This window comes from Anolis sagrei, chromosome 3 (genome assembly GCF_037176765.1).
Source record: "Anolis sagrei isolate rAnoSag1 chromosome 3, rAnoSag1.mat, whole genome shotgun sequence".
NCBI classification, from domain to species: Eukaryota; Metazoa; Chordata; class Lepidosauria; order Squamata; family Dactyloidae; genus Anolis; species Anolis sagrei.
Window position 1 is genome coordinate 226,772,930 of NC_090023.1, and position 12,514 is coordinate 226,785,443.

The 12,514-nt window shown below is 41.5% G+C and overlaps 1 protein-coding gene across 4 annotated transcripts in view; it reads right to left on the reverse strand.

Annotated features, from left to right (window-relative positions):
• The window catches only part of FARP2 (FERM, ARH/RhoGEF and pleckstrin domain protein 2), an 84,951-nt gene that overhangs the window by 17,384 nt on the left and 55,053 nt on the right, over positions 1-12,514 (reverse strand). For all 4 annotated transcript variants that reach the window (XM_060767966.2, XM_060767964.2, XM_060767965.2 and 1 more), the window contains exons 14-18: positions 11,212-11,375; positions 6,151-6,240; positions 3,820-3,953; positions 1,383-1,464; positions 286-523 (exon numbers count right to left, since the gene is read on the reverse strand). In XM_060767966.2, the coding sequence (XP_060623949.1) occupies positions 286-523; positions 1,383-1,464; positions 3,820-3,953; positions 6,151-6,240; positions 11,212-11,375 (708 nt within the window). The remainder of the gene's footprint in view (positions 1-285; positions 524-1,382; positions 1,465-3,819; positions 3,954-6,150; positions 6,241-11,211; positions 11,376-12,514) is intronic.

Consider the following 12,514-nt stretch of genomic DNA (forward strand, 5'->3'; position numbering starts at 1 on the left):
AGGATGTTAGCAAAAGCAGTTTTAAAGCTGAAAATGTAGATATAAAGACTTAATTCTGAAATCATGAGACAAACCCTGACAACTTCGTAAAACGAAACTTTTCATTTGTTTTGGTTTCTTCTGAAAACTCAGAGGTCAAAGAAAACGAAACCTTATAAATTAGTTTAATAAAGAATATAATTCCCACCAAGACAGCTCATGTGTTGTCAAACTAGCAACAGAAGATAAAAGATTTTTAAAAATCAGCTAAAAGTTTTGCGACTAATTACTTTTTTCACCACTTACTCCGGCAGTCTGCATAGTCCCGGTGATCTGGCGTGTAGTGTTTGCAAAGTCTCCCCAGGATTAGTTTATAGTGCATTAACCTCTGGATAGGTTTGAGAAGGAAAGTGTTGAGTGGCAAATAACAAACTTTCTGGAGTTCGAACTCTTTATAAACCATTTCCAGTTTCTTAATACGCTTAGTTGCTTTCTCTAATTCTGTCAAGACTTCATCATGCTTCTGCAGGTAGCTGGTAAGCTCCTATGGGATAAGATAAATTCATAAGTGGAGATATAAAAATGTTTACACACATTGTTGAATATTTTTATAGACAATTCTCCAATTAGATATTATAATGTCCTATTCTCCCTTGGTCAGACCACATCTGGAACACTGTGTCTAATTCTGGGCACCACAATTGAAGGGAGATGCTGACAAGCTGGAATGTGTCCAGAGGAGGGTGACTAAAATGAGAACATGCCCTATGAGGAGCAGTTTAAAGAGATAGGTATGTTTAGCCCGAAGAAGAGAAGGCCGAAAGGAGACATGATAGCCATGTATAAATATGTGAGGGGAAGTTTGTTTTCTGCTGCACTGAACACCTCTCGGTGGCTTCAAACTACAAGAAAGGAGATTCCATCTGAACATGAGGAAGAACTTCCTGACTGTGAGAGCTGTTCAGCAGTGGAACTCTCTGCCCCGGAGTGTGGTGGAGGTTTCTTCTTTGGAGGCTTTTAAACAGAAGGTGGATGGCCATCTGTTGGGGGTGTTTTGAATGCGATTTTCCTGCTTCTTGGCAGGGGGTTGGACAGGATGGCCCATGAGGTCTCTTCCAACTCTACGATTCTAGTTCTTCTTTGCTTTTTTTATTTTTTAAAGTGAACCTGTAGCTATGCAGATATGTATTACTCGTGTATGGCAAAGATCGCAGATTTTTTTAGCTTGAGAATTCAAGAGATACATTGATGAATATTGACTGGCACCTAAATTAGATTGTGAAGATTAATGATATTGCTCTGGACACACTAGAAGATGGAACAGTCTTTTGACAATTTTGTCATCTGGTATCATTCCTAAAGAGAAATATAGACCAGAACATGAGAGTTTTATATTTCCATACCTTTAGTGTATGCATGTTTTTCAGCATGACATCACCAATCCTTTGATAATCTCCTTTTGTGGAAGCACTGGAACGTCCCTCCCTAAAATTGAGAGACTGAGAAATTACGCTCTACAGTAAACTGGCTCCTAAAATTATTCTGCAGCAATAGTCCTCCTCCAAAATCTGGTGGTTTTTTTTTTAGGAAGCAAAGGTTACCTAAACATAAATCAGAACTGTAATTTTAAAAAGTAAAATCTTATCTTACTATAATCAAGCATATTAATGCATGTGTCTAGAAAAACAGATCACAAAATAGGGATTTAGTCTTTTCAATCAAATGGCAGGAAGTAGGGATTCACTTCGTGATAGATGAGGTTATCCCCCCCCCCCCAACTCTACTACTCATTTCCACCCAATTCCAAGGAGGCCTCTCAGGTGCTGGACGAGTGCCTGGCCACTGTGTCTATCTGGATGAGGAGGAACAAGCTGAAGATCAATCCCGACAAGACAGAGGTCCTCCTGGTCGATCGTAAACCTGACCGAGGTATAGGATGGCAACCTGTGTTGGACGGGGTTACACTCCCCCTAAAACCACAGGTCCGCAGTTTGGGAGTCCTCCTGGACTCATCGCTCACACTTGAGGCTCAGGTGTCGGTGGTGTCTGGGAGGGCTTTCGCACAATTAAGACTCATGCGCCAACTGCGACCGTACCTCGCGAAGGCTGATCTGGCCGGGGTGGTCCATGCCTTGGTCACCTCTAGGTTGGATTACTGTAATGCGTTCTACGTGGGGCTGCCCTTGAAAATGGCTCAGAAATTCCAACTGGTCCAACGAGCAGTGGCCAGGATGTTAACTGGCACTCCTTACAGAGAGAGGTCAACCCTCCTGTTCAAAGAGCTCCACTGGCTGCTGTTTATCTACCGAGCCCAATTTAAGGTGCAGGTGCTTATCTACAAAGCCCTAAACGGTTTGGGACCAGCCTACCTGCGTGACCGCATCTCCGTCTACGAACCCACGCGTTCACTTTGTTCATCTGGAGAGGCCCTGCTCGTGATCCCGCCTGCGTCGCAAGCGTGTTTGGTGGGGACACGAGACAGGGCCTTTTCCGTGGTGGCCCCCCGACTCTGGAACATCCTCCCCAAAGATCTTAGACAGGCCCCTATATTGGCAGTCTTCAGAAAGAACTTGAAGACCTGGCTGTTCCAATGTGCCTTCCCCGAATAGGAAATCTCCAATACCAAGTCCCATAAGCACTTTATTAGAATTAAGATTGCCGTACACTGCACACTGCACTTACCCTATAATCCTTACATATCACCTGTCACATCAGCACTTTTAATCCTGTACCCTTTACTCTGGCCCGGCCCAGTTTTATTGTGTTTTTGATTATTGTTTATTGCTTGTTGTTTTGTTGTTTTAATATTGCTTTAATTGTTTTTAATTTGCTTTAGGTGTATTGTTATGTTGTGTATTGAGGCCTTGGCCTTTGTAAGCCACATCAAGTCCTTCGGGAAATGCTAGCGGGGTACAAATAAAGTTTAATAATAATAATAATAATAATAATAATAATAATAATAATAATAATTAATAATAATAATCCTGAAAATTCAGGTTTGCATCTTGGGCCCCCTTTACACTGCCATATAATCCAGATTATCAAAGCAGATAATCCACACTACCTGCTTTGAACTGGATTATACGAGTATACACTGCCATATAATCCAGTTCAAAGCAGATAATCTGGATTTATACGTCAGTGTAGAAGGGCTTTGGTTGTACTCCTAGAATTAGTTCAGAACCTGTAGACTCAAGTTTCAGCATCATCTGGGAGTGCCTTTGAACAGTTAAACTTTGTGCTCCAGCTGTGCCCATTTCTTCAGATATCAGACCTGGCCACAGAGACACATGCCTTTGTAATATCCCAGTTGGATTATTATAATGAAAGGCTGTAACAGTGTTCAAAAACTCTAACTGGTCCAAAGAGTTTCATCCAGATCACTAGCTGAGACTGGCTACAGGAAACACACAATTCCCTAGTTGCAACCGCTGTAGTGGGTGGCCCATTTTGAGGCACAATTCAAAGAGCTGTTTTTGACCTACAAAACCCAATATGGCTCAGGTACAAGGCATTTGGAGGACCATATTTTCTCTTATGAGGCAGCCCATTCTTCGAGATCTGCAGGGGAGGCCCTTTAATCTGTCCCACCTCTCTTACAGGAACATCTGGTGGCAACACGGGAAAGGGCCTTCTCAGGTGTCCCCAGACTCTGAAGCTCTCTTCCCAGATAAATTAAGACTAGCACATTCCTTGCTTTCTTTTGACAGACAAGTTTTCTGTCCAAGTATTTAGCAAATAAAATGCAAATTTAAATTACGCTGTTTAAAAGATAAGAAGTTTCATCAGATGTCAATAGAATTCCATCAATCAAATTTTCTTGATGCTGTTAAAGCTCACCAAAGTACTAGACGCTGCTCAAGTTCTTTCAGAAAACCGCTGTGAAACTCATAGATAGGGTCTATATTAGAGAAGAACAAGGACATAAGCCCATCTGGCATGGCTTTCTCCTTAACAACTGCACTGCGGAACCACTGCAGATGAAAAACAAGTAATAATATAAATGAGAAAGAAGGCTTTGTTTTTCTGCAACAAGCAACATTAAAATGATCAAAAAACACAGAAAAGTCATAGAAGTCAATTTTGGAAAAACTGAAAATGCAAGCAAATCCTTTGTCACCAGATGCATTCACTAGACAAAATGCATAAAAGATTGTTCACAATTATGCCAACTTGAAAATTTCCATTTATAATAATATTTTCCCAAAGGCTAAGAAAATGCAATAACATGCATCTCTGACCCTTAAAATGTTTCTATGAGAAAATGATTACTATTTCCAAGTTACAGACAGGAAAAAGAGCGAGACATTCAACCAAGTTCTATCACTATGAATACTGAAATAATACACTCAGTCAATTTGTTCTTCATGCAAATTCTTAAACACTTGAAAATTCTGGTCAATGGCTGACAAACCTGATGAAGTCACTGTTCAAACTGGTTTCGGAACATTAGCTTGTTTGGAAACCATTAATTATGGTTTTTGTTTGGCATTGTAAGGGAGCTATGTTTTGCTGTAAATCCTGGCTTCTTTGAATAAATGGAGGAGTGACGCTGCTGCATTTGGTTGGTGAAACATGTGCCTATCTTGTCTTATTAAATCAAGATCATGAGGATCTAACTAAGAAATAAGTTGTCCTGTCCATCCAGCCTTGATGCTATATAAGAGATCTAGGTACAGGGTTTTAGGGTTGTGCATTCAGGGTAAACCTTTACCCGTTTCGTGTCCTGTCTTTTGTTGTTTATTGGGTGCCTTCTAAAATTGGGATGGCAAATATCTGTTTTTGGTTTGGGCCCCCAAAAGATCTGTTTTCTTTCCTGCCATGTGCTCTAAGGAGGCTTCTTACCTGTTGTTTCTGCTCTAGAGGAGGTGCTCAGCTGCAGGCACTGTCAGGCATGCACACTTTCTGGGCCTGCCTGCATGCCATGCCACACATGCACTCTCCTTGGAAAGAGAGTACATGTGTGACGTGGCATGCAGGCCCAGAAAAGGCATGCGCCTGCCAGTGCCTGCAGTCGGGAGCCTCTTACTCTACAGTAAGAGGTGCTCAACTGCAGGTGTGCGTGCTTTCTGGGCCTGCATGCCATGCCACACACAAACTCTCCTTGGAAAGAGAGAGTGTGTGGTATGAAATGCAGGCACAGAAAACACGCATGCCTGCCAGTACTTGCAGCTGAGCACCTCTTACTCTAGAGTAAGACGCACTCAGCTGCAGGTACTGGCAAGCGCGCATGCTTTCTGGGCCTGCATGCCACACACACACACTCTTTCCAAGGCCAGGAGGCAAGTTCTGGAAGCAGCTCAGCTGCGGACAAAAGCAGTCTTGGAGCCAGGATTGGCTCCAGCTTGCTTTCGTGTTGAGCTGATTTTTGTGTGGGGAGGGGGCTTCCTGTTTCATTCTCCTGAAGAAATGAAAGAAACAGTAGAAATAAATTCTGCACACAACTCTACAGGGTTTCAAGAGTATGCTACAATTTTTAAAGCAAGAACTAGGGACTATAATTTGGAATAGGACTGTGGTGCTAGAAAGATAAAGAATTCATTCAGCTCCATGAACATTGTTTTCCCAGTTAAAATCCTTCATTAGAGGCAAACACACAGAAGTGTAGGTCATTCCACTCTAAGACATACAATGTTCCTGATATGAGACTCCTAATGTAAAAACATCCACATCTAAAACAGCTAATGTTTGGATTATTGACAAAGCTGAGTTCCAAAAGACATGTTTACTTAGAAAAGGAACAGTTTAGGATTAAGAAGATGGCTCATGCAGCGTTTCTGCAAGGTGATCTTGAGAGAGCCTCATATTATTGATATATTTGGTAGGTATGCAATATTCATAGGTTTTTCTCTCAAATTAAACTGCAGGTGCCAAATTACAATTAGTCAGAAAATAACTTTGATATGAGGTGATGCAATAGCCATATCTGCTGTAGCAAATACTGTGAGTTTTTGAGTGAAAGTGTTCACCAAAAGATAACCACCAAAACAAAACAAAAGCTGCTGGGAAGGTGATGTGAGAAACTCAAGAAGAAGATGCAAGGAATTTGGATCTCTTTCTAGCTAGTGAAACAGAGTAGGTTATATGAAAACATTAAGACAAAGACTTGTGAAATGATTAAGACAACTGTTTGGGGAGAAAAATGGGCCGCAGTAGCTTTAAATTACTTACTACAGTTAGTACTTCTAGGTCCTTCAAATAAGTCCGTTCAGTAGCAAGAATTTCTTTTGCAATGAAATACGCTTTGTCTGCTGGATATCTCTACAAGACACAAGTAAATCCCAAATAAATGAAACAGAAAATGTTTCCTATTAACAATGAATTTGGCTAAGCTATAATAAGACTGCTTGAAATGTCCAGATGTAGCAATATTGCAGACAGCTGAAATCATGACCTCCTGCTGTGAATAGTTTTAAATTGTATTTTGTTTTAATAAAACAAAATTTTGAAGCAGCCATGTTCCAAAATGAAATCTGAATCAGAGGTGTGTACAGGAGTTACTAAATCACACTTAGGGTGAGATCCAGTTATTTATAATTAACTGTTTCCTGTGACCAAGTAATCAGTAGCATAACAGCAGCCCATGATGGGACATAATTCATTCATAAGTGAAATAAAATGGAAGAGCATATTTCTGACACTGACCTGAATAGGAATTTTCAAACTGACCATATGGATGGGAATCAAACCAGGCTGGTTGCATCTGAATGTGGATCAAAGCTCCACCCATATCAGTAGTTCTAAACCTGTGGGTCCCCAGGTGTTTTGGCCTACAGATGAGGAAATCTCCACTACCAAGTTCCATAAGCACCTTATCAAAACCAATGACTGCTGCACATTGCACTTGCCCTTGAAGCCTCATATACACCTCCTGTCACATCAGCACTTTTAATTCTTGTACCCATTACTCTGGCCTGGCCCAGTTCCTATTGTGTTTTAGTGTATTGCTTTTGCCTGTTGTTTATTTGCTTTATTCTGTTTTTAATTGTTTGATTTGCCTAGTTTGTATTGCTATGTTGTGTGTTGAGGCCTCGGCCTGTGTAAGCCGCATCGAATCCTTCGGGACATGCTAGCGGGGTACAAATAAAGTTTAATAATAATAAAAATAATACAACTCCCAGAAACCCCAGCCAGTTTACCAGTTGTTAGGATTTCTAGGAGTTGAAAGCCAAAACATCTGGGGACCCACAGGTTGAGAACCACTGATCTATATGATTCTTGGTTAAGTGGCCCAGGAAAGTAGAACCTTTCCTCTTCCCTCTGATCCCTGATTCATGGGCAAGAGAAGAGGGAGTAATTTGAGGAGTAATGTTATTTGTATATTTCTTTTACTTATTTACAGTATTTATATACTGCCTTTCTCACCCCTGGGGGGACTCAAAGCGGTTTACACATAAATCATGGCAAAATTCAATGCCTTATATTGGGCACTGATATGATGTCAATACAAACAATTACAATAGTAAAACCACAATCAAACATAAATCATAATTAAAACAATACACAACAAGCATTAAAACAGTCTCGTCAGTCAAATGGCCATTTCAGTCAATGTACCTCTAAAATGCTACATACATCTACTGTCCGAAGGCCTGGTCCCAGAACCATGATTCTATTTTTTTTCTAAAAGCCAGGAGGGAGGGAGCGGATCTTACCTTATTTGGGAGTGTGTTCCACAGCCGAGAAGGCCCTGTCTCTCGTCCCAGCCAGACACATTTGTGCTGCTGACGGGAGCGAGAGCAGAGCCTCTCCAGATGATCTTAGATTACGAGCTGGGACGTAGGGGTTGATGCGTTCAGACAAATAAGCTGGGCCAGACTGTATAGAGCTTTATAGGTCAAAACCAGCACTTTGAATTGGGCTTGGAGATGGAGCTGGCATAGCAGGGGGGTGGTATGCTTCCTGTATGTCGCCCCTGTTAGTAATCTGGCTGCCGCCTGTTGGACTAGCTGAAGTTTGAAAACCATCTTCAAAGGCAGCCCCACGTAGAGCGCATTGCAGTAATCTATTCGGGATGTAACCAGAGCATGGACCACCATGGCCAGATCAGACTTCCCAAGGTACGGGCGCAGCTGGTGCACGAGTTTTAACTGTGCGAAAGCTACCCTAGCCACCGCCGAAACCTGGATCACTCCCATGCTGCGAACCTGCGTCTTCAGGGAGCGTGTAACCCCATCCAATACAGGCTGTAACTCTATGCCCTGTTCAGCCTTTCGACTGACCAGGAGGACCTCTGTCTTGTCTGGATTCAATTTCAATTTGTTAGCCCTCATCCAGTCTGACACAGGTTCAAGGTTTGAACAGCTTCCTTAGTAACAGGTGGGATGGAGTGACAGATTTTGGACATCATCTGCATAAGGTAACACCTTACTCCAAAACTCCGGATGATCTCCCCCAGCGGCTTCATGTAGATATTAAATAACATTGGGGACAGTACTGAACCCTGAGGGACTCCACAAGACAATGGTTGTGGAGTCGAACAGATGTCACCCAGTAACACCTTCTGAGACCGACCCTCCAGGAAGGACTGGAGCCACTGCAGAGCAGTTTCTCCAAGTTCCATTTCTGTGAGGCGTCCCAGAAGGATACCATGGTCAACAGTATCGAAGGCCGCTGAGAGGTCCAGCAGAACCAACAGGGACACACTCCCCCTGTCTAGCTCCCGGCGTAGATTATCTACTAAAGCGACCAAAGCTCTTTCAATGCCATGTCTCGGCATAAGGCCAGACTGTGCCAGATCTAGATAATCAGTGTCTACCAAGAACTCCTGGAGTTGCGAGGCCACCACATGTTCCATGACTTTGCCCAAGTAGGGAAGATTGGAAACTGGCCAAAAATTGACTAATTGAGTGGGGTCCAGTGATGGTTTTTTCAACAGCCTGTTTTAGGCTGACTGGAATCTTGCCCTCCTGTAAGGAGGCATTAACCACCACCTTAATCCACTCTGCCAAACCCCCTCTGGCTTCTTTTATCAGCCAGGTTGGGCAGGGGTCTAGGATACATGTGGTAGGCCTTGCCTCTCCAAGGATCTTGTCCACATCCTCGAGCTGAACCAATTGAAATGAATCCATTAAAACAGGACAAGCAGATGTTCGTGTTACATCTTCAGAGACTGCTGTTAACGTGACGTCGAAGTCGGAACGGATCAGTGCAACTTTTCCCGCAAAGAACCGAGTAAATGCTTCACAGCGATCTGCCGAGCTGTCAAGAATCTCGCTCTGAGGAAGATTTAACAGTCCTCTGACAACTCAGAACAGCTCAGCTGGACGGTTCTTGGTGGGCGCAATATTGGCCGCAAGAGATGTCTTGTTTTTTGTTGTTTTTTTTTTTGCAGCCTTTATTGTCGCATCATAGATCCTTAAAAAGGAAACTAGATGTGCTTGGACAGACCCGCTACGCTTCCGTCGCCACATGCACTCTAGCCACCTCTTCTTTCGCTTCATTGCTGCCAGCTCCTCAGTGAAACAAGTAGCTGGTTTAGCTTGGTTACTCGAGAGGGGGTGTTCTGGAGCGATCCTGTCTATAGCCCTGGTCATCTCCCTATCCCAGAGAGAGACCAGGGCCACGACAGGGTCACTTACTGAGGAGGCGGGAAAATCCCCAAGAGCCATCAGGAAACCATTTGGATCCATAAGTCTCCTGGGGTGGACCATTTTAATGGGTCCACCACCCCTGCGGAGGTAGGAAGGCGCAGTAAGTCTATAGGCCATAAGTATAGGCCAGACTTGGGAAGACCTATAGCCTTTAATAGGTGCTGGAATTACAGTTCTCACCACACTTGACCAGATTGGCTAGGACTGATGGGAATTGAAAGCGAAACATTTGGAGGGCCACAGATTTATCACTCCTTTTGTATATGAATGTGGATGGCAGCAGCACTGTGGGAGAATTGATTCTAACAAGTTTGCAGATCTGTGTGGGCAGCTGCAGCTGGTCCAGAGACCAATGTTTATATCCTGCATCCCATCCAGGGGCTGCAAACATTGCCCAAAGGGCTGGAAAAAGAAAGAAAAGTAGAGGTGATCAGATGTTGCCTTTCAAATGTTGCAACATGACTCTTTTTATATGTTAAACAATGCAGTAGGGTCTTTCGATCTATTTTAAAAGTACATCTCCACTCCCGGAAATTTCTAAGAGAGCCAATTTATGAGGCTGAGGACAATAAAAACAGCTGGCGTAAAGTGGGAGAAGGTACTGCCTGAGATCTCCAGACAGTGCTGCTCATCTCAGTAAACATCTGTGCAAAGTCATATTGCTTACAACGGCTTCTGTTTCTTCAACAAGAGAACATCCAGAAACAAGAATAATCTAAACACTGGAAATCAAAAAGTGTGATTTTCAATATATATCTATAGTTCAATAAGATAACAGATCAACAGTCTTGATATGTAATAACTGATTTTTAATAGAAAAGACCTTAGTACAGAAGTCAAAATTATTTTAAATGGTCAGCTCATTCTTGTGGAAGTCAACCTGAAAACCTTCTTTATATTATGTTAAAATAAAACTCCCTGGAATTCTAGTGTTTATAGTGGGGGGAGGGATGGTTTTTCTCACATAAATGATCTCAGGATTTTGCTTTTTGTTTTGGGCAGTTTGATATTCCCATGATTTAATCTCTAGCAATAATCAATACTGCCCTTAACAAATATTAGCATTGTTAACCAAGGACAATTAAAAAACAAACTCTGGTTTGTCTTTATCACTTCAACCTTTAGAAACACGTGCTTAAAAAATGACATGTTTCTCAGAAGGAATGGTCAAATACTGGACTCTAGCATGGTATATCAAAGATGACTAAAACAGCCGAATTTAATCCATTTTGCTAAACTGTGTCTAGCCTTTACATTATTATTCCATGCCACCTCAAGCTACTAAGTTGTGGTTTATTTTTCTGGAATAACATTTAGCTTTCATTTAGCCATGACGTGGATACAAGAGGAGAGTAGTTTCTTAGCAGTTAAACAGCTAAGAATACACCCCAATGAAATGTAATTATTTTATGACAGAAAAAATGAATTGGTTAGAAGCCTATGCACGGAAAGGATTATGCATTAAGTGGGCTAGTGACTTTTGGGGGAGGGGGAAAATGGGCGGACTAGAATATGGTCTAAACATGCTAATATTGTGCTAATAGAAATGTAGAAAATGGCAGAAGCTGAGAATCATGCAATGAACAGAAATATAATTTGCATCCTTTTAAAAATTAGACTCATTTTACCCCTGCTTTACCTTCCGCCTTGTTTCATCCTCTTCTTCTATTCTTGCACCGCCAACATCACTCAAGACAGGACTCAAAAGAGGAGATGACCCTTGTCCAGATGAATTCATATTCACTTGAAATGGGGGGTTCAAGGTCACTGGAGTCTTCATTTTAAAGGAAGCCACCTGAGAACCTAAGTATCACATATGAAACAAAATGAGATTAAAAATTAGTTTTGTATTCGGCAGAATATTTGACACATATTACTTGAAGTTTTAAGCAGTTTCTCTAAATCACATTCGCTTCAAGAAAGTTAACCAGTTTTTAAAGACAACCAGTATTTCCTGAAGTTCAACCTGGTTTATTTATTTGTTTCATGTCCACAGCATTGCATAAATAAGTATAAAACTGATAAAATAGAGGGAGCACAAGCAGCTAGATAATTTTTGACCCAAAAAAGGGAACAGCAACTGTATGGTCTGTGACTTTAAAAAATTCTTCCTCTGTGCATGAGGCAGGGGGCATTGTGGGCAAGCATTGTATTTACTAAGAATTCTGATTTTTGAACAAAATGCACTACAAATAATAGCCATAAACCAATTTTCTGTTTAAATCTATTAAGAGAGCCATACATTGTTTTAATACGATCTCACTGAATAAGTATAGTTCTCTTTATCATCTCAAAGTAGGAGGAAAAGGTTTTAGAGTATTTGATATTAAAAATAACTAAACAAATATATAAGAAATCTCTTAATTTCCTCATGATGCTGCTAATGCCCATGTGCATTCACAAAACATATGTATCTGAGTCACAAAGAAGTCATGTTTTCAGGGTACAGCTGATTTCAAAAGCCATGTATATGTGGACAGGAAACATCTCTCCAGAAATGCAGACTACAGGCTAAATTTCCTGTCTGTCACTGTGCAGAAGCCAAGAGTTCCCCTAGCTATGTACGAGTTAAATTATCCCTGATACACCCAGTTTTCTCTACTGGCTGAAAACAACACTGCATTATTCATTTGGGTGGAGAAACGTTTTCCGTTTGTCAAGAAGCTTTTGCGAATCTGTTTAGACAGTCATGGCAACAAGGTAATTGTCATTAGCAAGGATCACAGGAGGAGAGCCAAGGAGATTGTCAAGACAGTATTTTAACTCAATTAATGTTTCTAAGCTAAAGTGTCAAGACTTCTTTTGTAGCTTTCCTCTGGAACAAAAGATCTGTTGAGCGGAACACAAAGTGTTTTTCTTTATGCAGATGATCTCAGAGTTAATGTTTGGAGCACTAACTTGTAATGCTTTCTTTTTGCACGCAAATATAATGTGCAGTTTGA